Below are 22,462 nucleotides of genomic sequence, written 5' to 3' on the forward strand. Positions count from 1 at the left end.
TTCTACTACTCTTTTTGTAACAAATACATTTTTGTAGAAACTATATTTTAAGATAATATAGTTAACAGATAGATAACTTAGTATTATGTCTCACCTCAACATAATAAATCTAGAAATTTAAAAAATGGATATGAACAGTTATAGTTTTTGTAGTGTTTTATCCCTTTAAGCCATAAGTCACCTCAAAAACTCTGGTCACCATTCTTCTTCTTTTTTTTTGTTCTTTTTTTTATTTCTATAGCGCCAAATCACAACATAAGTCGCCTCAAGGCGCTTCATAGATACAGAGAAAAACCCAACAATCATATGACCCCCTATGAGCAAGCACTTTGGCAACAGTGGGAAGGAAAAACTCCCTTTTAACAGGAAGAAACCTCCGGCAGAACCAGGCTCAGGGAGGGGCGGCCATCTGCTGCGACCGGTTGGGGTGAGAGAAGGAAGACAGGATAAAAGACATGCTGTGGAAGAGAGACAGAGGTTAATAACAGATATGATTCAATGCAGAGAGGTCTGTTAATACATAGTGAGTGAGAAAGGTGACTGGAAAGGAAAAACTCAATGCATCATGGGAATCCCCCGGCAGCCTATGTCTATTGCAGCATAACTAAGGGAGGATTCAGGGTCACCTGAATGCATTCTGCATTGGTTAGTGAGTATAATCAGACTGGATCCAGTCTGCAGTTTTTTCCTGTCTGGCAGTTTGCTGTTTAGCTCAGCTGTCAATGCTGCGAGCGAAATGTCCATGTTTATCTTCTCTGGAGGAGGCTGTAATAGTTTGTGAAAGGAGTCTGATATATGTCAATGAGTTAGAGTTGTTGAGGATATCCTGAATGTTTGTGTCAGTAAGCCCTCCTATTTTTGCTGCTGTTAGCTACTATTAGCCTCTGTTAGCTGCTATTAACCTCTGTGAGTTGCTGTTAGCTGACGTGAGTGAAACTTTCTTTGAAGTGGATCTAGTATTGTTGGACTCTCACTTTTAGTGAATAAACTCTTACACCATCTGAGAATGTAATCGAACTGTTTGTCAGTGGAAAGGTTGATTTTTGTAGGAGTCTGAAAACTAATAAAATCTTGTAAGTAAAATTTTAGTTATAGAGCACCTTTCGAGACACATCACAAAGTGTTCCACAAAGAAAAATGAAGGCATTTAAAACAAAACAGACAAAAAGTTAACCAAACGCAATTCCAAAAAGATGACTTTTAGTTGCTTTTTAAAAGCGACTGCTGAGTCCACAGATGTTAAACTCAGAGGAAGAGAGTTCCACAGTCTGGGGGCCACACTGGCAAAAGCTCTCTCTCTCTTAGTTCTCAGCCTCATATGCTATATAACAAGTACGCCCTGATCACATGACCTCAGGGACCTGCTGCAGCAGGTATGAGTCCTGACTTCAGTTCAGGAGACGAGGCTTGAGGTGGCACCGATGGCGTTATCTCCTTCCTTTTCATTCTTTGGTGAAGGGGGCCCTTTCTTTGATGATGAAACATAGACATGATCCTGCATGTCTTGAGTCTGAAGTTTCAGGCACTAAGGCAAACACCCCCCATGATTTCTCTTCTCCTCCTCTAACTTTGCTGTACTACATACGTATCCAGTCTCTATCCACAAACATAAAAGAAAACAAAAAAGCGATTAGGCAGAAAACAGATAACCTTTCAGGTCACTGTATTCAGGTCACATTCAACATACTGTTGCTTGCTTCTGTGTATTTTTATTGGATTAATTATATATTTATAAGATCGCATCAATTTGTTGGAAGACATAATTACATGATGTATATTTACAAGCACAACATGCTTTTTTCTCTCTATCAAATACCCTCAAAAAATGACTGACTCTACGTTTAACTATATAAAAAGGTGTACAAGAAATCACAAACCACTTCCAGTGTCCGGTTTGGGAGGATTACCTGTAAATAAAAGCAGAGAAAGACTGCAGAGGAGTAGGCAGCTCCTTTCAACATAAGCCCCAACAACCACTACCCAAAGGATCATTAGGGGGTCCATTGTTCCTCGTGGGGGGACAATCCCACATGGCTTTAATCTGGGACTCTCCACCATTTGACTCCAGAACTGAAGAAGCTTCTCGGTTGAGAGGTGAAACATCTTCAAGCAACTTAAAGAGCAACTTAAAGAAGTCCAGATGCTTTTCTCTCTAAGCTCCTTAGGCTACGATGACCTGGGAACAGCACCATGCAGGACAGACGAGCTCTACAGAGGGTTGTGCGGTCAGCTGAGCGCACCATCCGCTCCGAGCTCCCTGACCTGCACTCAATCTACAGCAGGCGGTGCTGGACCAAGGCCAGGAAGATCGTGAAGGACCTCAGCCATCCCAACAACAGACTGTTCTCTCTGTTGAGGTCAGGAAAGCGATTCCGCTCCCTGAAGACCAACACAGAGAGACTGAGGAGGAGCTTCTTCCCGCAGACGATACGGTCTCTCAATCACACCACCACACAGTACTGACCCACACATATGGTTCTTACACACACACTGGACTTTCTGGACTTTGTTTTTGCACAACACTGGTCACTATATTCTTCATTTCCAGTTAATACTTGTACAGCTGCTGTTATTGTGTATATATTTATTTATATTTAGATTTCTTCATACATTCTTATATAGTTCTATATTGTGTATTTTGTTGTACAGTTATTTTATTTTCAACTTTAATTTATATATTTTATCTTATTCTTCCCAGTTAAATTTACCCTTCATTCTAATTTGTGTTGTACAGTTATTTCATTTTTAACCTTAATTTATATGTTATTCCTTCCTAGTTAAATTTACCCTTTTTAATTTTTCATATTTATTTCCTATCTTATTCATAGCCTTTTCCTTTTTTTGTTCTCTTTAGGTCACGAGCAGTTGTCCAAGCATTTCACTACATATCGTACTGTGTATGACTGTGTACGTGACAAATAAAATTTGAATTTGAATTTGAATTTGGATGACTGAGAACCTTCACAGACATACCACTACCCAGATAATTTGGCAGTTTGTACATTGCCTGAATTAAAGTTTATGGCCTGAGAATATACTAGTACTTATACTTGTGTATTTCTGTGCTACTTGAGCACTCATTCACCCAATCAGCTTTTTCTCATCCTAATAACCTTTTAACCCAACATTCACACACTTGCACTCGAACTGATACAGTAGGTACAACTTGGGGTTCAATGTCTTGCCCAAGGATACCTTGAGAATTAGTCTGGAGGAACCAGCGATCGAACCTCCAACCTGGACGATGTGCTCTACTTCCTGAACCACAGCCACCCCTTACTGCCCTGTGCTACCACTGAATACTTCAACATTTTTATTGGCTTTAATGGATTTTACCCACCAGCAGATTTCTCAGTCCTGGGTCAACTTTGACTTATGATTTTACACTGTCCACTAACTATGATGCACTTTGATTTATAAATCAAATTAAAGACCGCAGTTGTGTTTTTTGCAGTTGAGTGACTGTAATTTGAATTACTTTCCCGTAGGAACGCTGCGTTACTGCGTTAATAAAACCGTGATTTTTTTGCGAGAATGTCTCATGACAGTGACGTAAGCAAGTGCGACGTTCGTGACAACAGCTGTGTGCAGATCAACAATGGATCATATATCGAATGCAGGAGAGAGTATGTGCATGCAACGTTTAAAGCGTGGAAGTACTGACTGTTAGATTTGTATTGTTGATTGTCATTTATGCTTAGAAATATTTAACCATATATTCTTAGAGGTGTATAATCAATTGTGTAGTGATAGGTTGTGTGATCTTTAACAGGCTGCAAAGGCTTGGTGTGTATTCCACACTAGAATGCACACCTACATCCTGGGAGCATGGGGAGAGGTCGTACCTTGTTTCATTGTTTTACGGTAGGATTAACGTAGTTGCGTCTGTTCTAGTCTAAGTGCTTTTGTTTATAAATGAACTGCTGTACTTCCTCACCGTGTTATCTATCTAGGATGAACCATCTAGGGTGAGGGGGAGGCTACCCTCTTCCTGACCAAGGATGTTTGACCCTTTGATCAGCAGTCCACACACACACACACACACACACACACACACACACACACACACACACACACACACACACACAGGCAAGGTACTCTTTGTGTGTATGTAGACGTCATATGTTAATGAACTTATGCATATTCATGTAACCTCAATAAAAGAACAGTGGTACGGGAGAACGGACGAGAGCAACTGGGGTCAAGCAAAGGAACGGTGCCTGTCCGGTTCTCTCCCGTGCACGAGAAACATGAAGAAGCTTGCCTACTTGTGTCTTGCTTTGCAGTGTAATTATATTGTCTTCAACGTTCCAGCGGATGGGTTCAAGCTACAAACCTATCACTGACCTTACTTTGAGTTTGATTCCATAAAAAGTGACAAAAACATTAGTGTCCGTTGTGCGTGGGAAAAGCGAAAAAAACCCCCCCTAAACTTCCAAGCAAGCACCAAGTGTGCTGAGAAACTCGCGGATTCTTCAACTGACCGCCGCGGCACACCTGCACCAGGGTAAACCTCCGCCTACGCTACTCCTGCTTTACAGGTGAAAATAGAGCAAAAGGACCGCTAGTCCTTGATGTTATTTATTTTCTGCTGTGTTTTACTTGCATCTATTTGAAAGACTGAGTGTAAACACAAAAAAAATTAATATTTTATGTGCTGGAATGTGCAGAAAATAAGTTTAAATGTTAAGCAAATTTCTTCCAGTCAGAGAATGTTGCATATAATTTAATTTTTGCTTGATGCATAAAGTTAAAATATTAAAACTAATAAAACAAGTTTTAAAAAGGGACTTTTCCATTTGATTACATTTTGTATGATAGATTATGCAGAAAAAGTAGAATTGGACTGAAAGATCTATCGCTTTATCACCTATTCAGGTTGTAAATTGTGTTTTTAAAAAGTAACTAAGTAACTAAGTAATTAATTACTTTTGAAAATAAGTAATCAGTAAAGTAACTGGATTACTTTTTTGGGGAAGTAATCGGTAATTAGTTACTGATTACTTTTTTCAAGTAACTTGACCAACACTGGGTACCAATCTGCCTATCTGTCATAGGTACCCTCTCTGGTCATCCACTTAACCCTTTACAGCCGATCGGAGCGGGCACGCTCTGTTTTGCGTAACTATTTTTAAATCCCAGTAGCTCTGCAACCACGTAAGCTAGCGCAAAAATTTTTTTTGCATATGAAACCGGAGGAGTTGTACTTACATCTTATGCCATCAGCTTGTCCTAGGTCACGGTTTCCTTCCACATAAAGCTTTGCAAAAACTGCATAAAAAGCGCTTGCAGGAACAAAAACATAATATTCCAGAAACACGCTGTGCCGTTCCGATCAGCTGTTCATAACACTTCCTACGTTGGAATAGACGTCAGCGCGAACTTTTGCATTTCCGCCATTACCTGCCCGAAACCGGAAGTGACGTCATTTTCGCGGAAATGTAGTCTTTTTTACTATCAGGGCCTCAGAGCCTATACTCGTCTTTTTTAAAGTTATCTTTGACTTTATGACTTTCTGTGTCGTTTCTGGGATGCTTAGGACTCATATTGCACTGCTGGAAATAGTTTATTTTGATGCATATGCTGCTTTTTTGCAAATTTGCAGTATAATATTTATTTTCGTTTTTCCTGCAGTGTATAAAAATTGGTGTATTTCAAAAATAAAACTATGAAGACACTCAAAATAAATTTCCTGTGGTGGGAAACTATTTTGTGCAACTTTTTTGTATTTACAGTTTTGAGGGATAAGCCTCTTAAATTTCTCTAACTACAAATATATGTTAAAAAAGCAAAAACGATTTTCAATTTTTTTGTAGTTTATTGCACTTTTTTGCAATTTATGTAATTACTATGCACTTAATGAATAGATATTATTAAAATCTGGGCTATAATTGTTGTATTGATGTATAGCAACTTGAAATGCTCCCAAAAATGGCTCCACAGCAGGTAAAAATATAATATAATATAATATTGGTACCTTGGTGTTCATCTGAACAATAGACTGGACTGGACTCATAACTCAGACGCCCTCTACAGAAAAGGGCAGAGCAGGTTGTACCTGCTGCGGAGACTCAGGTCGTTTGGGGTGGAGGGCCCACTCCTGAAGACCTTCTATGACTCTGTGGTGGCTTCTGCTATCTTTTATGGTGTGGTCTGCTGGGGCGGCAGCATCTCTGCTGGGGACAGGAAGAGACTGAACAGGGTGATCCGAAGGGCCAGCTCTGTTCTAGGATGCCCTCTGGACCCAGTGGAGGTGGTGAGTGACAGGAGAATGGTGGCTAAGCTGTCATCCCTGTTGGACAACATCTCCCACCTCATGCAGGAGACTCTGACAGCACTGAGCAGCTCCTTCAGTGGGAGACTGCGGCACCCACGGTGTGGGACGGAGAGATTTCGCAGGTCTTTCCTCCCCACTGCTGTCATACTCCACAACAAAGACTTTAACTGATCAAGCACACACATCCATACATATGCAATAACACTAAGTGCAATAATCTTTTCTGGCATCGTTGTATTTTTACTCAGTTGTATATAGCATTCGTATTCTATTTTTATCTTATTGTATATTTTTATTCTATTTTATTCTACTGTATATAGTATTTTATTGTATTTTATTCTATTCTGTACAGCTGTGTACTGTATTTATTCTTATTGTATTCTAATTTTTGCGTCATAACTTTTGCACTGTCCACTTCCTGCTGTGACAAAACAAATTTCCCACGTGTGGGAGTAATAAAGGTTATCTTATCTTATCTTATCTTATAAGCTCTGGCGGACTTGGTTCTATGGTAGGTCTTAAAGGGTTAATTACCATTGCCCCTCTTTTTGATATTTCTTTGGCTAAAGCCACTGTTCCAACTGTGTTTGCTGGGTTTGTAGGTGTGAAGTGACCCAACACAACAACATATCGCCACAAAGCTAGGCAATGCCTTTGTCTTCAGGTGATTTGAAATGGTGACATTTTATGTTAATCATATTTGACTTTGTTTCTTATATTGCCAGTCATATGTTCGAGGGAAAATAAGTCTTTGTTTGGGTTTGTACTGTTAATTACTATGCAGAGTTGCATAAATGACTGACATTTAAGGTGTGTATTTTATACAAACCAATACCACAAAGCTTGAAAGGAATTCAGGTTCCCCTAATAATCTTCCTGCAAAGTTTAAGTCAGATTTGACAGTGTGGTTTCCGTTGGAACTGACATGTCGTTAATTATTTTGACAAAACACATGGACAAAATTCACAATTAGTTTTTTTTCAAAAACAAATGATAAAAAAAACTTTCCCTGATCTCTGAAGCATTTATTAAAGATTATTTATCCAGTTATTTATGTTAAATAGGCCATTTATCATACTTTCTAAACAGATCTTTAGTTCAAAATTTAGTATAGAGAGCTGGTTCTTGAACCAGGTCAAAACTGGACCAAATCTCACCATGAAGGCACCAAATATGAACATGTTATGCAACTTGTATGATGTTAAAACATGCCTGAAGTTTTTCAAAGATGCTGTTCTGTTGTAACACATCAGGAAGTTGTAGACAGTCTTCTCCAGACATTTTACTATAAAAGGTAACTTTGAGAGTCCTCTGTAATGAGATCATGTTTTTCTGAGTGGTTGCAAACAGGCTTTAAGTATTCTGGGACACATCCAGAGCACAGATTACTGTTAACTCCCACTAAAGATCAGTGACATCAGGGAGGTCACTGATAAAACATAGACAACTCAGTGCCATAGACATGATCCTGCATGATGATCCTGCTGGTGCCACATTAAGCATATATAGACATCCCTAAATCAATAATTATAGCCCAATAAAATGATGTATATGATTAGAAAAAGTGTAAGATTACATGAGTACATTTACTTTAACTACTTTAAATATATATGTATTGAAGCTGTGAACTATTACTCAAAAAGAATTATAATTTTGCACTTTGCTATCCAAACTATCCATCACAAGCTTATGGAGCTCCACTTCCCACATAATAAATCTGCAACAGGATGCAGGGCTGCAAATGAGCACACTTATGAACATTTTAATGATTCAATATTCTGATTTCCTGTGGTCCCCCATGGCTCCCCATTTAAAAAAAATCTCCCAAAATGCCCCTTAGTGATATCCAACACTTCACAGAGAAAATTTGGAGGTATAGCTCATATTAACAGCCCGATGAGTGCTTTAGTCGTGCCACAGTACTTAAAAGCTCGTCCATAGTTGCATTAAAGAAGAGAAAATGATATTGCTGGGGCAGGGCATCAATAAAAGAATCAGGAACTACTATTTAGGATTTCAAGTCATTAATTTTATGCTTAGAAAAGTTTAGAAATTTTAGAATTCCTCAGTCAACCACATAATCTTATTAAAACTTACAGGATTTAAAAGATGGTCCACTGTGTAAAAAAAGGCTCTGGGGCTGTGCTCATTAGTGTGAATTAGAGTAGAGCAATACTTGGCCCCTGCCTTCTTAACCTGTTCAATGAAAGCAAGCATTAATGCTTGATAATGTACTTGAAGATTATAGCGGGAATCTCTTCCAACAAAATGATTAAAAGCAAAAATCTCCAATGTATTTGTTTCATCCCTTCTCGCATTTATGTGGACTGGAATTAATTTGTGCTACACCTTGTTAGAGCATGCAAAACCTGATCCTTCCATAATGCCACACACCCATCAACAAAAGGGAATTAAATCCTTTGTAAATATCAAACTAAGACCTCCCAGTCACAACAAGGACTCTCCTTGATGGCTGTCTCACAAGCATAAGCTATCAAACGAGCTGCTTGTTTGGGGGTGGGGGGGTTGAAAGGAGGGACTAGGATGAGAGCCAATTTTTCTTAGTGTCAGCGATAAAAATCCATCTGATTGAAATTGCGGGCCATTATGATATGAGAAGTAGAGTGCTAGAGAGATGGGTAGAGACAGGGGAGAACGAGAGAGTGGCTGCACAATTGCTGAGCTGCTCCTTTCTTTTCATTTCCAGATGAAAGCTAATTACGCGGTGTGGCGAGAAGACAGGGCGGCGTGCGCGTCGCAGGAAACGGGGAGCCGAGGTGGTTAATTGGGGTATGTGATTACACAGGGCTGTGGTTAGAGAGAATTAGGCAACAACACACTCGGCAGCACAGCTCATCATGGCGAGAGTGAGAGGAGCGGGCGATGACGCTGATATCCTCCGCACTCACCTTGCCCTCAGCAGACACTCCATGAGGCCTGCAGACTGAGATTTGATTTTTAGATTTAAAAGAAGCCTGTTGGTTATAAAAATTTACTCTTTCGCTTCCATTTTTGGCACGCTGCACTTCTTAGAGGTCATTTGGCAGGGAAAAATCATAAACAGCTTTCTGCATATTTGATGTCTGTAGCTGCTCATGTCTCATGTTAACATTAGTGCAAAAGTATTAAACAAGAAAGCACATACAACAGGTTTACTGTATTCTGTATGAACAGGACAATATGATATGATTGACCATTAAGGTTGTCTGGTAAAATATAAACAGGTTCAACAGTTGACAAACACCTGCAAGGCATGTCAGCAACTCAGTGCCTTTAGGAATTTAGACATGATCAAAGTGACCTGCTGAAGTTTGTAGCGAGCATCAGAATGTGGAAAAATGATGACTTAAATGAAATTGATAGTTAGTATGGTTGCTTGTGCTAGACGGGCTGGTCTAAGTATTTCAGAAACGGCTGATCTACTGGGATTTTTCCACACAAGCAACATTTACAGAAAACTTTCTGAAAAAGTCCAGTAAGCAGCAATTCTCCGGGTGAGGGTGGCAAAACTACTTTGAATTGACAGAACGGCAACTGCAGCTCAAATAACGACTCATTACAACCAAGGTATGGAGAAGAGCATCATGGCAGCAGCAGAAGACCACACCGCTGCCACTCCTAAGACCATGAAGCTGAGGCTGCAGTTCACACAGACTCATCAGAACTGGACAACAGAAGATTGGAGAAATGTTGCCTGTTTCATAAGTCTTCATTTCTGCTGCAACATTCAAATGGCAAAGTCAAAATTTGGTGTAAAAGACATGAAAACATCATCCTGCCTTGTATCAACAATTCAGGCTAGTGCTGGTAGTGTAATGGTGTGAGACACTTTTTGACACACTTAGAGCCCTTTAGCAACAGGGTTTAGTTTAACAAAGACTAATTGAGTATTGTTATTGACCATGTCCATCCCTTATGACCACAGTGTACCATCTTCTGTTGGCTGCTTCCAGCAGGATAACACACCATGTCACAAAACTCAAATAATCTCAAACTGATTTCTTGAACATAACAATGAGTTCACTGTAATGGCCTCCACAGTCACCAGATCTCAATCCAAAAGAACACCTTTGGGATGCGCAGCTTATAAATCTGTAGTAACTGTGTGATGCTGTCATGTCATTATGGACCAAATCTCTCAGGAATGTTTCCAGCAACTTCTTGAATTATTGCCATGGAAGATCAGGAGACAAAAAGGGGACTTTGGTCTTGTCTTGGTCTATAGTGGTCGGGAGATTTGGAGTCAACAGTATCCATGACACACAACGTCATGCGCAAAAGCATCAGCTCTAAGAGCCGTGCTTAGAGAGTGCTTTGTAGTAATCAGAGTCGACTCCCATTGAGCGAGAGCCGGCTCCTTACTTAATTTCCTTTTGCTGCTCAGCTCTCACACAGTGGCTCAGCTATGCGCCAATCCCTCCATATTGTGGCCAATCACATGTGAGGATATAAGATAATATCATTATGTGAAAAACAGAGAGGGTGAGAGACGCGACAGTCAAGTGGAGCGTGCGTCTGTCCTCTCAGTAAGCGAGTGAGACAGTAGACAGCGGTGCGGAGGGCTGTGTGAGTGCATCGCAAAAACATATAAATATGCCTGACACCCGTAAACGAAGCAGCATCTGGCTGCAGTTTAAAGACTTTTTTTGTCTCTGTCTCGACTTTGTCTTGTCTTGGTCTCGATACCCTTTGGTCTCGGTTTAGGCGGTCTTGACTACAAGTCTAGTATCAACCCAGTACTAGACATCTCATAGCCAGTAAGTGCATAAAGGGAAACTTGTATTCCATTAATGACTGAAAGCAAACTGGCTAAAAGTCCTAGCAGAGGATGGTTTCGATCCATCGACCTCTGGGTTATGGGCCCAGCACGCTTCCGCTGCGCCACTCTGCTGGAAATCACCCCAGATGGGACTCGAACCCACAATCCCTGGCTTAGGAGGCCAGTGCCTTATCCATTAGGCCACTGGGGCTGCACACAATGAGACTTAACATGATGGATATTGTGTAGTGTACAGCTGGTACATCGTAGCTTTTGTATTTAAATAGCAGCTTGAGGTTCGTATCTTGCCAGCCTGTTTGGCATGAAGACTGGAGTAGCCAGGGACCAAACAACCAACCTTCTGAGTAGTAGGTGACATGTTCTACCTCCTGACCTATAGCCACAGAGCTGCAGTGTGTGATGCTATCACGTCAATATGGACCAAAAACCAACAAATGTTTGTAGCACCTTGATGAATGTGTGCCATGAAAAAGTAAGGCTGTTCTGAAGGCAAAACTGGTCCAAACTAGTCTTGTACCTAATGAAATGGCCTTGATGTTTTTTCCCCTTGACACAACTGTTAAACCTCATCATACAGAATTTGTATTGGAGATGAGACACAACTGTACCTTTACTTTTATATGGTCAGCTCAGCTGTAGCAGAAAATGACCTACAGCATGAACCCTCTCACTGTGAGCACTATTGATGACACTTCAACGACCTGCACTCTAAATTTCACAACATTATCTCTCTGTTAGATGGTCTTTATTGATCAGCACATTATTCAGAGTGTCTCCCTCCCAGTGCACGTACACTCTTTACTTTTTTATCTTCAAGAACAAAAGAACTGGCCATGAAAAGACATTGGAAAAGTGAGTTAAAGGCTGTTACCACTCTGCTACAAAAATAAAGGGAGCATTTGACTGGGTGTCACTGGTTATAAACACAAAGGTCCTGAAAAGACATAATTATGGGAGCTGAAAAGAGGGAATTGTAACAGTAGGAACATCTGTCTTCCTATGGCATTATCTCTTACCTTCACAAGCTTTCTCTGGCATCATTCAGCTCGGGTCAATACATTTCACCTGTGAATGTCTTAGGAAGGGTCCATGTGTAAGTGAAAGGGTAGACCATCCTTCATCGTGAAAACAATAAAACTGGAGCTGCAGCCTCCAAAATAAAGACTGGTCACTAATTTTTACTGCCAGTTGTTACATTATGTGAAACAAACTTTAATGCTATGACAATTGTCAGATATAACAGCCTAGTAAAATTGGTCTATAGTGCCACAAATGTCATTATTTTGTAATCTGTGTCAGTGAAGCAGGAATAACACGGGTTAAAAACTAGAGAGATTGAAAGAATCAGTGAAAGAGGTGCCTTATGTGCCATCATGGTTGATCCATTCATGAAAGAAAGTGTCTAAGACCTCAGAAACACAGGCGTAGAGATCGGCCAGGGACCCCAGACACTGACCAGTGTAATCTGTGACCAACTGGTGAGTGGTTCCTGGCTATTTGCTATTACTTACTAGGGTGAAATTGGTCATGAAGGCATATACAGTGCTGCTTTAAATTCCTGGCGATTGCTTTGATTGCCAGCAGCTTCTATGTAAACACCTGCAAACCACTCATTAATCGACAGTGAACTTGCAAAAAGTCCAATATGGGCATTTGCTCTCTATGAATACATTTTTCTAGCAGGGGGAGATGTTGCTGTCCTGCTTTTCACCTAGCTTGAAACCATGCTAATTTAATAATACAATCAAAGTTACGCTAGCATGTAGTAAGCAGTTTTAACTCAGGCTGGCATGGACTGTAAGGTTTAGAGTCAAAGTCTGGGTTGATCCCTTTATTGCAGTCTTTTCACAGTTCCTGTTGTCCCTCTGCCATCTTTAAAAATGTCCCTATAAACAGGATTTCTAGCACTTCTTTAAATTCCTGTATGCTACATGCTAGCTTGTATGCATGGAATGATTTGCTAGCCTATATAATTTGTATAAACTGATAAGAAACTTTAATTGATATTCATATTCAGTCAGAGCTTCCTCATCTAGCGAGGTCTCTTAGTTGACAGTATTTCTGGGTGTAATCAATCATCCTGAATTTTAGGTTTGTGTGTGATAGAGAAAGTGTTCCTGAAAAGGGGAGCATTGTACAAAAAAAGCATCAAAAACAGCTACAAGTTTTAAACACCTGCCTCTCTGGAGAAATTGCTTTGGCCAAAACGTGTAGCACGGCCACAACAGGATGAGGTTAATTACCCTGAAAGCCCTTTTTGTGGCGTCTATGCATGTGCGATCCCTGCATGAATATGAATCCTCACCACTCAAGCACTCTTCTGCTCAGTTTTTGTTTTTCTCTGTGATGACCTGGCCGCTCATTTTCCCAGAGGACCTGTTGTGTCCGGTAAGCCCCCTTGACCAGCGGCGATGACCTCTCGTATCAAAGCTGCATGTGTAGAAGAAGTAGCTCACATCAAAGGTGGCGAGCCTACCAAAATAAACCGAGTGTTGTCGCCAGACTTCGGTCCGCCTTTGAACCTCCCCCACCCCCGATCTGCTTGACAAAGCTTCAATTAGCCGACATCAGACCACACGCAGGAAGCGGTGGTTCCTCCTCCTTCCATCTCTCATTGCGAGCCCTTCTTGATTCATGGACGCTTTGTTTTTGGTGAATAATTCCTGCCTAGTCAGCTGCTCTTATTGTTAATCAATCTTAACCACCCACACGGCGATGAAGGTAACTCAGAGATGAGAGCAAACAGAGGCATATTAGAGGCGGAGGTGTATGTTTGAAGGGGCGTTTGACATGGAACTGGAGTTATTGGTTATTTTAAAGGTTATTTCTGTGTTACCTGACAGCATTTAGGTGTGACAGGAACCGAGGGGAAGCAAGCAATAGGAGGGATCATGTCAGGTTCAACGCGCTGCTGATCTCCAACACAAGAAAACTTTGTTTTAAGGGGATTTGCTCGGGTTGTGAACTCCAAACAACAGAAAACAAGACTAAAATGTCCCAAAGCAAATGTCTTCTCAAAGTCTTTGTGGCCTCTGTGGTTTGTGTAAACACAGGCAGCATGGAGCAAATGTAGAGCATGTACAAAATAACTGCAGCTATGTGGCTGCAAAAATCATACCCTTTGCATATTCCTGTACGATGTTGAAGCACACACAAAAAAAAACAAAGCATAGTTTTTCAAACATCTACTCTTAGGAGTTGCTCTGGTTGCTAAAAAATACATGCAGTTGCAGAAATGTCTACAAAAAATGACCCTCAACTCTGTCAGTAAAGTTTAGTTGCTAGTTTCAGGTCACTTTGAAGAAAACATGATGCTCAATTAGTACATTTTGGTCATTATTACAATCAGAAAGTAGGAATATTCACAGTATCACTTAAAAATCCAACTTGGTATATAAATCCGTTCATGTATGTCCACGCTTTTAAAAAGCAGTAATGAACAGAGGCCGAAGTTGTTTGACAAACACATATTATTGTTTAATTAAACCTGTGAATCTAAAAAAATGCATGACTGAAAAAGTCACTGATAAGCAGTGAACACAGACAGATAAGAAATTGATAAATAAATAAATAAATAAATAAATATAATGGTAAAAATGTGGAACAGTTTACTAAAAGTAACAGCTGATGGTGTTTTCTAAGAGTAAGAAAAGAAGAACTTGAAATTATTTGCTAATCTGTTAATAAAATAAAATAAAATATTAGCTGTAAAGGATAAAAATTAATATAACTCTCACAAAAGATTTTTTTATGTTGGTGAGATTTATTATTAAAACCACTTCTATTACACACAAATCTTTACACAAAATATGAAAAAGGTCAGGTTTAAAGGCAAAAACACCAAAACCTTATTTATCCCCTTTAAATTATGGGAACAATCCTGCTCAATATCCTACCACAGCTTAGCTGTTAAAACTGGTCGCTGAGCGTAATGAAGATGCCAGATAAACTGCTCAAAATCAAGGGAGCACTTGATCAGTGCAGTAAAACACAAAGTCCTTTAAACTTCAGGGATATCAGTCTGTTCAGTTAGAAAGCAGAATCCACTGTGAATCCATATCAGCTGCTTTGGTGCAAATCAAAGAGACAACAGGTGCACTGAAGAGCCAACAACAGCACAAAGAGAATGGTTTAGCAGGTGGTGCCCACAGATCATCGGTCTCTCCTTATTCTTTTTGACAGATTTTTCTCTAGTTTGGTTTTTCTTAGTTTCTTGGTACCTGCTGACAGCATGAACTTAAATTTGGGTTCATAAGTAACTAAATGCAGTAAACAAATAGCTAAAACTGTAAGCTGTGGATAAGTAGCTCAGATAGTCCCTGAAAGCAGTCCAAATCCAATCAAAATCAGTTCAGATGTGAACACGAACGCCGATGTTGACAAAGATGGTTCTGAATCCATCTACCAATTGAAAGAACATAGACATTTGCTATATTTTTACATGGTGCTGAGCTGAAAATGTAGACAGAAAAAGTAACAACACACTTTTAATAAAGCCAGGTTGCATTTTTTGGGGACCTTATATCTTTGTGGCGTCATGAGAAAAGCAGCCACTAGATGTCACTCTAAGATGTGATAAAAATCTAAAGCGCTGCCTGCTGTAAAAGCGCAGCCTCCAGAACTGGGACAAAAAAAGCACCTTATTTGTCTCTAATGAAATACCAGCATGTTTTGGTAGTAAAAATAAATCCTAAATTAGGAACAAAAATGTCTTCAAACTTGCAAAAAAATTTTATTAAATGGTTAAATAACATTAGGTTTAATGTGAAAATCTTACCATGCAAACTACTGAAGGAAATGAGATAAGAAAAGTAAATAATCTTCTGTTATTGCAGCATTCCCAGATGCACAATTTTTTTCACTCACTTTCTAAACTGCACATATCTCATTTCTCAATTTGTTCTGGCTAAAAAAGTAGATGCCTTTATTATCCATTTATACCCCTATCCACCTAGTTCCCACAGTAAGCCACCTCTCCTCAACAGATTGCCATTCAACCTAATTTATGCAGGGTAACCTTTTGTAAAATGTCCATATGCTTGATACGCCTCTCCTCGCACGGGCGTGCGCTAAGCAGCTCACTGTAAACACAGATGGACCCAACTGCTGCAGAAATAGAGGTGAACATCTGTATGGAGGAGATCTAATGTACCCTATTGCTATTATACTGCTGTCCCATATGGAAACAATCCCCATCGTGTGCACTGAAAACAAGTACACAGGACAGTGAAATGCTGTCTGCTCATGCACAGAGTCCAAAAAATTGAAGTGCATAGATTTTGAATGCACTTTAATGAATTGTGCTTCCTTTTCCCCCCCCCCCGCTGTCGTCTTTCTTTTGTTTTTCAATAGGATGTATATATTTTAATAGAGCATTCAGATAGGGACTACTTTGTGTCCCAGCACAGACAGCCAGCGATGATTGAGTTCAAACACCTTCCCCTCAGAAAGCTGACTCAAGGCGTACAAAGGCCACTGATGAGGTAAACGAGTTTCCCTCTCCCCCTGTAATCTCCTTGTTTTGCTGCCATTCTGAGAAAGACATTCAAGGGGTCTCCTTCCCTCTCACCATTCACTGTCGCATTCACACATTTCACCTCGCTGAATGACGATTCCCGCGTTATAATTTGGCCAGAAAATTATTAGGCAATAGATTGCCACGGCTATCGGGAGACACCGGGCTTACTGTGAATGGCAGGAGCGGTATTATCTCAGCCCTTTCATGGAACTGCATGTTTCAAACTGGCAGCTAATGATTGAATTAATTCGACAAAAGCAAATGATGTTTCTTTCGGTCTCAATGGCAGGGGAAATTCAAAGAGCAATTCTTCAGGTGCCATGTCGTCTCGCAGAGAGAAAAGGCGGGTAAATAATACAGAAAGGAAGGAAGCGTTTACAATTTAAATAGGCATTAGTAAGTCATAACCCCCGGAGCACGTCTCTCATCCAAGCTCCCCGCAATCCATGTTTAGGATTCACCCAATGTAATATAATAAATGCACTGTTTATAAATTTAGATAAACCCATGTGACATTTAAGTGTAATTCTCATTTAAATGGGACACTTTGCCTCCAAGTAAGTAAACGTGTTAGAATAACATGAAATCTGCATTCTATTACACACACAGAGCGCCATTGAGAGCGTGTTTTACATAATTTCACTGACTGTCTGAGAAAATGAATAAACAAAGAATTATGTAAAATGTTGTGATCTGAATTACTGAAATAATGCACATGATTAGAATGCGTGTAAAAGGGGGTGGGGGCGGCGTGCTGGCATTGCGCAGAGTGTTGGTGGAAGTAAAAAGCAGGGCAACAACAACTCCTGCTAGAAAGTCATATTTATAGAGAGCAAAGGCCTATATTTGATTACTATTTTTAACTAACGTGCACGGTGAGCTTTCAGTTCAATTCAACTGGGATGATATTTTCTAAAAACAGTGCGGCCAAAGCATCTAAATACAATTTAGTGAAGTTAAAAAAAGAATTCAGTGTGCTTAAAATGCTTTATAAATAATTATATATAGCAAATGTCACTCAGATCTTCTCCTTCTCCGAGGAGTATTTTTCATTTTTAGATGTCATTTAACTCAGAAATGTGGAATTTCCCAACAGATTTGCTTAAATTAAGGAAGGAATGCATCTCTGTTTTAGTCTCATCTGTCAGTTGTCATCTTTGTGGCTTCCTTGTTCGATTTCCAGTTTGTGGTCATTGACTTATAGTTAACGCTCCTTGCACTGTGTTCATAATTCAGTTTAATCTGATGTTTTGATGTTTGAAGCAGTGTTGTGCCAGTTAGTCTGATTGAGGGCTCGTGTTCAGGGTTTGCAGTACTTGCCCAGTTGTGGTCATAGAGCCTAGTTCTTTCCAGTGTTTGAGATAACTCTGTTTGCAATGTGCTATAATGGTTTTTGCTGTGGCTGGTGCTTGGAAGGCAGTTTTATTATGCCGGTTAGTCTCAGCAGCAACTAAAACAGTATATTGTTTTTTGGTCTCATTTCTAGGGTTTGCAGTACTTGCCCAGTTGTGGTCATAGAGCCTATACTTTTAGTTCTTTCCAGTGTTTGAGATAACTCTCTTTGCAATGTGCTATAATTTTGTTTATTCTGATTGGTGTTTGGAAAGCAGAGTTATTCTGTTAGTTCAAGCACCAACAGGGCACTCTTTTCCTGTCTGATCCCTTGGATTTACAATATTTTGCCATTGTGGTTACAGAATCTACACTTTTAGGTTTTTTTTGTCTCCATCCTTTCAGATAGCTTTCTTTCCTGTGTGTTATAATTTGGTTTAGTCTGTTTAGTGGTCACACTCTCACACAGGACACATTGTTTTCGGGATACAACTGAGGATTTCTTGGCATCTAGCTTTAAGATGTTTAAAAAAACGAGTACTTTATTACGGATGTTAATTATCACCCTATAATTGTGGTTGGTTAGCGGTCTCTCACACTTCAGAGATATTCTGCCAATTCATAATGTACATTTAGGTAACAGTCTACTCAACTTTAGTTTTTAGTTTATTTTTCAGATAGGTTTCTTTGTGTTGGGTTATGATTTGGTTTACTCAGATTGGTGTTTGGAAAGCAGTGTTGTTGTGAAAGGACGTTTCTTTCTACCCTCACCTTTTTGATTTTGTAGGGTCTTTTTTCAGGGCTGGGTGATTTAACTTGATTTAAAAAAACAAAAAACACAACAATTCTACTTTGAATCTTATCATCCAAAATTAAACTATCACTCAGAAGGATAAATATTCAGAAGAAGTTCTAGACTTCATTAAATATGGTTGTGATCCACAACATATTTGAAATGTTTTAAAAAGCTTATGAATGAGTTTTTCAGCATCCTACATATAAATACTGTTTACTTTATGTTGCTGCTTCCTGTTTGAAAATGTTCACTACCTGCCCTCCGTGGCAGCTGGAGTTGCACTGAACTTGTTGTACTACATCAAGGCGATATCCAAAACAAGATGATTGAACTTTGCCATTGGCCCCGCTGTTGTTTTAATGGTGCTGCATGGATTTTCTTTAACATGCTGCCAAGGGACTCACATTAGCATGCCATTTAGAACCTGCATCCTTGCCTGAAATAACACTTATTGCATAATATCCCGATGAACAAGCTCCCGTAATACACCACAATTAAGCTCGGGAAGCGTTTTGCATCTGCCAACCCTCCACTAGCCGTGATTATTTGGCATTGGGTACACAAAGGGTTATGGGCAGTCGTTTGATGGACACGCAGGCCTTTTGATTTTTAATTGTAATTGTAATCCTCTCCACTTGAGGACTTGGAAATGCATCGTTTGAACACCCCTCTCCCCCATCCCCATCCTCCATCTCTCTACCCCTCTTCCCCCCACCTCCTTCTGCGATGGTGATGTGGAGTATTCAACGGCTGCCCACTTCTCGCTCGTGTGTAGCATTAAAAGGTGTAATCCTACTGAAATGTAAATCACCGTTCTTGAAAACAAATTACGCACAAAGATAACAGGGCCAGCGCTCTATCAATAAGGCATCAGAAAGGGCCAGAGCAGTCGCTCCGTTTGTGTGTGTGTGTGTGCATTTTGTTTAAAAAAAAATTTCTTTCAGGGGCCAAATTGCAGCAGAGCTGTTATCAGGGTAATGGTAAACTGTCAGCCAGGCCAGGTTGATTACAAGGTTATCGTAAACAATCTCGTCTAACTGCTGTGGACAGACTGAAGGAAGGAGGGAACCAGATGAGGCGCACACATCACATTCATCAAGCACATTTAAAAGAACGCTCAGGGGTTCGATGGTTGCCATCACCGGCTCCCCCTGTCTCTCTAACTCAAGATAATTGCCCCTATTTCTGCTTCTCCTCTTGGTGATTTTTCTCTGCAGACCTTCACTCGGTTGTCCCATCGCTCCATCAAGCTGCATGTAATATTAGCAGAGATGAAATTTGCGACTGTCAGTTTGTCAGCTGTGAGGTCTGGAAATGCTTCATCTGAAAATGATGGTTAAACCCAGATGAGACAGAAAGGTGTACACGGACAGTAACTGATAGGCTCGCGGGGCAAAGGAACGCCAGTTAAGTATGACATCAACAGGAAGATTGATCAATTTCACATTTCATTCTGATTTGTTTTGCATGATGTGCCCAAAAACAAGATCCATTTCCTGTTTGAAACATTGCCTTCATATCCCTCTGAGATGTATGTAATCTAAGAGAAAGTGTGTATTTAAGGGGGGGGAGCAGCGTTGCCCTCTGCTCTAGCATTGCTGCCTTCAACAGGGCTGTTATTGAGTTCAATCAGCTCCTTTGTTAGTGCCAAAGTCATTCAATTAAAGGGAGCTGGAGAAACAAATTTGCTACAAATCGAGCCCTGAGAGGGCCGCACAGAGAGAGAGAGAAAGGTGAGGAGGGTGGGGCAGGTGAGGATTCGTTTCGTCGAGGTCGCCCTCTGTCCTGAGTTGGAGTCCTGATAGTACGGATACATAGGAAGGCGGAGGGGGGAGGCTTTCTTGGGCCTTCTCCATTAGAGGGCTGGGTGGAACAATCGGCTCCGTTGTCCCGGCCGGGAAAGTGATGAGGTTGCAAATGGAATCCCGGAGAGGGAAACAAAAGATGAGGAGATTGTTTGGTGCAACCGGACTCCCGGGTAGGTGCCCCTCTTGGACACGTTAATTGATCTCATTTGTTACCTATACCTGCCCGATCAAGCTGCTATCATTGCCCGGGAGAAGGAGGGGTGGGGGTGGTGTGCAACTAAGCCTCGCTGGGACTTGTGGTGTCATGTCCTGTAAAGAGAAGGAGGCATGACGATAATAAAGAAACACCAAAGAGAGCAAAATTGCAAACAGAAGGGATGGTGCAGATCTCTAAACAAATAAAAGACAAGAAAAAAGATGCATGAGAAAAGAGAGTGCAGTCAAACTGAGACAGAACAAGAGCAGAGGAGAGTGAGAGGGCAGCCTCTCCTGCCAGTCCACGCTCTAGTCTTACAGGCTTCATTTCACTGCTGCTCTCTGATGGGCCCTGAAACCGGACACTCCCAAATATCCCAATTACACCTGCACTTCTTGTCCTTTTGTAACAGGAATTCTGCTTTTTCTTCCCTCCCGACTCTTCCCCCCAGAATCTCCGCAAAAACAAAGCGCACAATTGTCCAACGTGGAGCTGAGACGACCTGCTCAAACATCCATGTCTGTTTTACTGGAGGCGGGCGGATCGGATGTGCTTTTAATAGTCCTAATTGGACACTGTGTTAGCCTGCAGTTATGTAAACTGTACATCAGCTTACTGCAGTGACAGGTTTTGCGATATTTTGAGAGGAAAGTCTGGACACTATTGGTGTGATCCCAATCCTGTGTTTGTAAGGCGACAGTAGAGATGGCTGTTGTGCTGTAAAAGACCACATGACATGACAAAAAATGTGAGGAAAATAGGATTTTAATGTTAAAATGTGAAATTTTTGCAACCCAAAAATGCATTGGGGTGGCTGATTGATAGCATCATTTGTATTCTTTTCATATTCCTGCTCCTCTGCATTGCTGTTTATGCTAGTACAACCTTTTTGTTACTCACTGAAATTGATGTAGTGACTACGCATGGGCCGCAAAGGCAGGGGAAAAGTCTCCGAGGACTTTACCCTTCGTGTTTTCATGAGCTGATTTGCTACCTTCTGGTTGAGCAATGATGTGCGTATCCTCGCCCTCAGCGAGACAAAGTGCAAGTTTGTTTGTTCAAGGTCTCCGTAAAGCGAGCGTGCAATCGCTAGCTGCGCTCTTTTGTCTCAGTGTGTCTTTTGCAACTTCACCACCCCCCCGTACCCTGCCATCCCCTCCTGCCGGCATGTCTTCTGAGCTGGCATGGCAGGGTGAGAGCTCTCCAAGCTGCCCGCAGCTTCTCATGCATCCTGCTTGGCTGTCACAAGACGCGATGGGCGCCATTCAACCCAATTAGTGAAATCCACTCTGATGTTAGGAAGAGAGGGGAAAAAGGAGAAAGAAATCACATTTTTATTTCGCCCCCTGTCTGTCATCTGCCAATTTCACTGGAAGTAAGAGAGTGGCACCAATTAATGACCGTGGGCCGGAGGCGGCACCAGCACTGGCACAAGCGCAGCATGTTTCAAGCGTCGGGTGGCATCATGCGAGGCCTGCTTCTCTGCCGACGCTAAAGCAAATGAAATGAGACTAATGGGGAGCTCGTTTCCAGCCGCTGATTAAAAGGCCTGGGAGCTCCCGAGGCATCGCCCAGGTCCAGGTCTAGGCCCAGCATCACGGGGCCTTCACATTGCTCCTGTAATGTCATTTTGGACATCGGCACGTCTGTCTCCCTGAGGTCATCTTTCTTCAGAGCCTCTCATTTTTGTTTGTTCTGCAGCAAAAGGCGGGTTAGGAAATCTACGCTTTCCTTTGGGGTGTTAATTAAGGGGAG

At 40.9% G+C, this 22,462-nt stretch overlaps 1 protein-coding gene and 2 non-coding genes across 3 annotated transcripts in view; 1 reads left to right on the forward strand and 2 right to left on the reverse strand.

Annotated features, from left to right (window-relative positions):
• The first annotated feature begins 316 nt into the window (after positions 1 to 316).
• Positions 317 to 22,462, forward strand: part of LOC147301883 (uncharacterized) — a 246,650-nt gene continuing 224,504 nt past the window's right edge. The window contains exon 1 of the mRNA XM_086284079.1: positions 317 to 477. Within this exon, the coding sequence (XP_086140205.1) occupies positions 317 to 477 (161 nt within the window). The remainder of the gene's footprint in view (positions 478 to 22,462) is intronic.
• On the reverse strand, positions 11,097 to 11,168 carry trnam-cau (transfer RNA methionine (anticodon CAU)). Its single transcript has one exon. It is a non-coding gene; the product is annotated as a tRNA-Met (tRNA).
• On the reverse strand, positions 11,175 to 11,247 carry trnar-ccu (transfer RNA arginine (anticodon CCU)). Its single transcript has one exon. It is a non-coding gene; the product is annotated as a tRNA-Arg (tRNA).

Source organism: Aulonocara sp. 'chitande type north' Nkhata Bay, linkage group LG23 (genome assembly GCF_057382095.1).
Source record: "Aulonocara sp. 'chitande type north' Nkhata Bay isolate Kocher_YH1m ecotype deep benthic linkage group LG23, A_spYH_male_GT1.1, whole genome shotgun sequence".
In the NCBI taxonomy this organism is placed as follows: domain Eukaryota; kingdom Metazoa; phylum Chordata; class Actinopteri; order Cichliformes; family Cichlidae; genus Aulonocara; species Aulonocara sp. 'chitande type north' Nkhata Bay.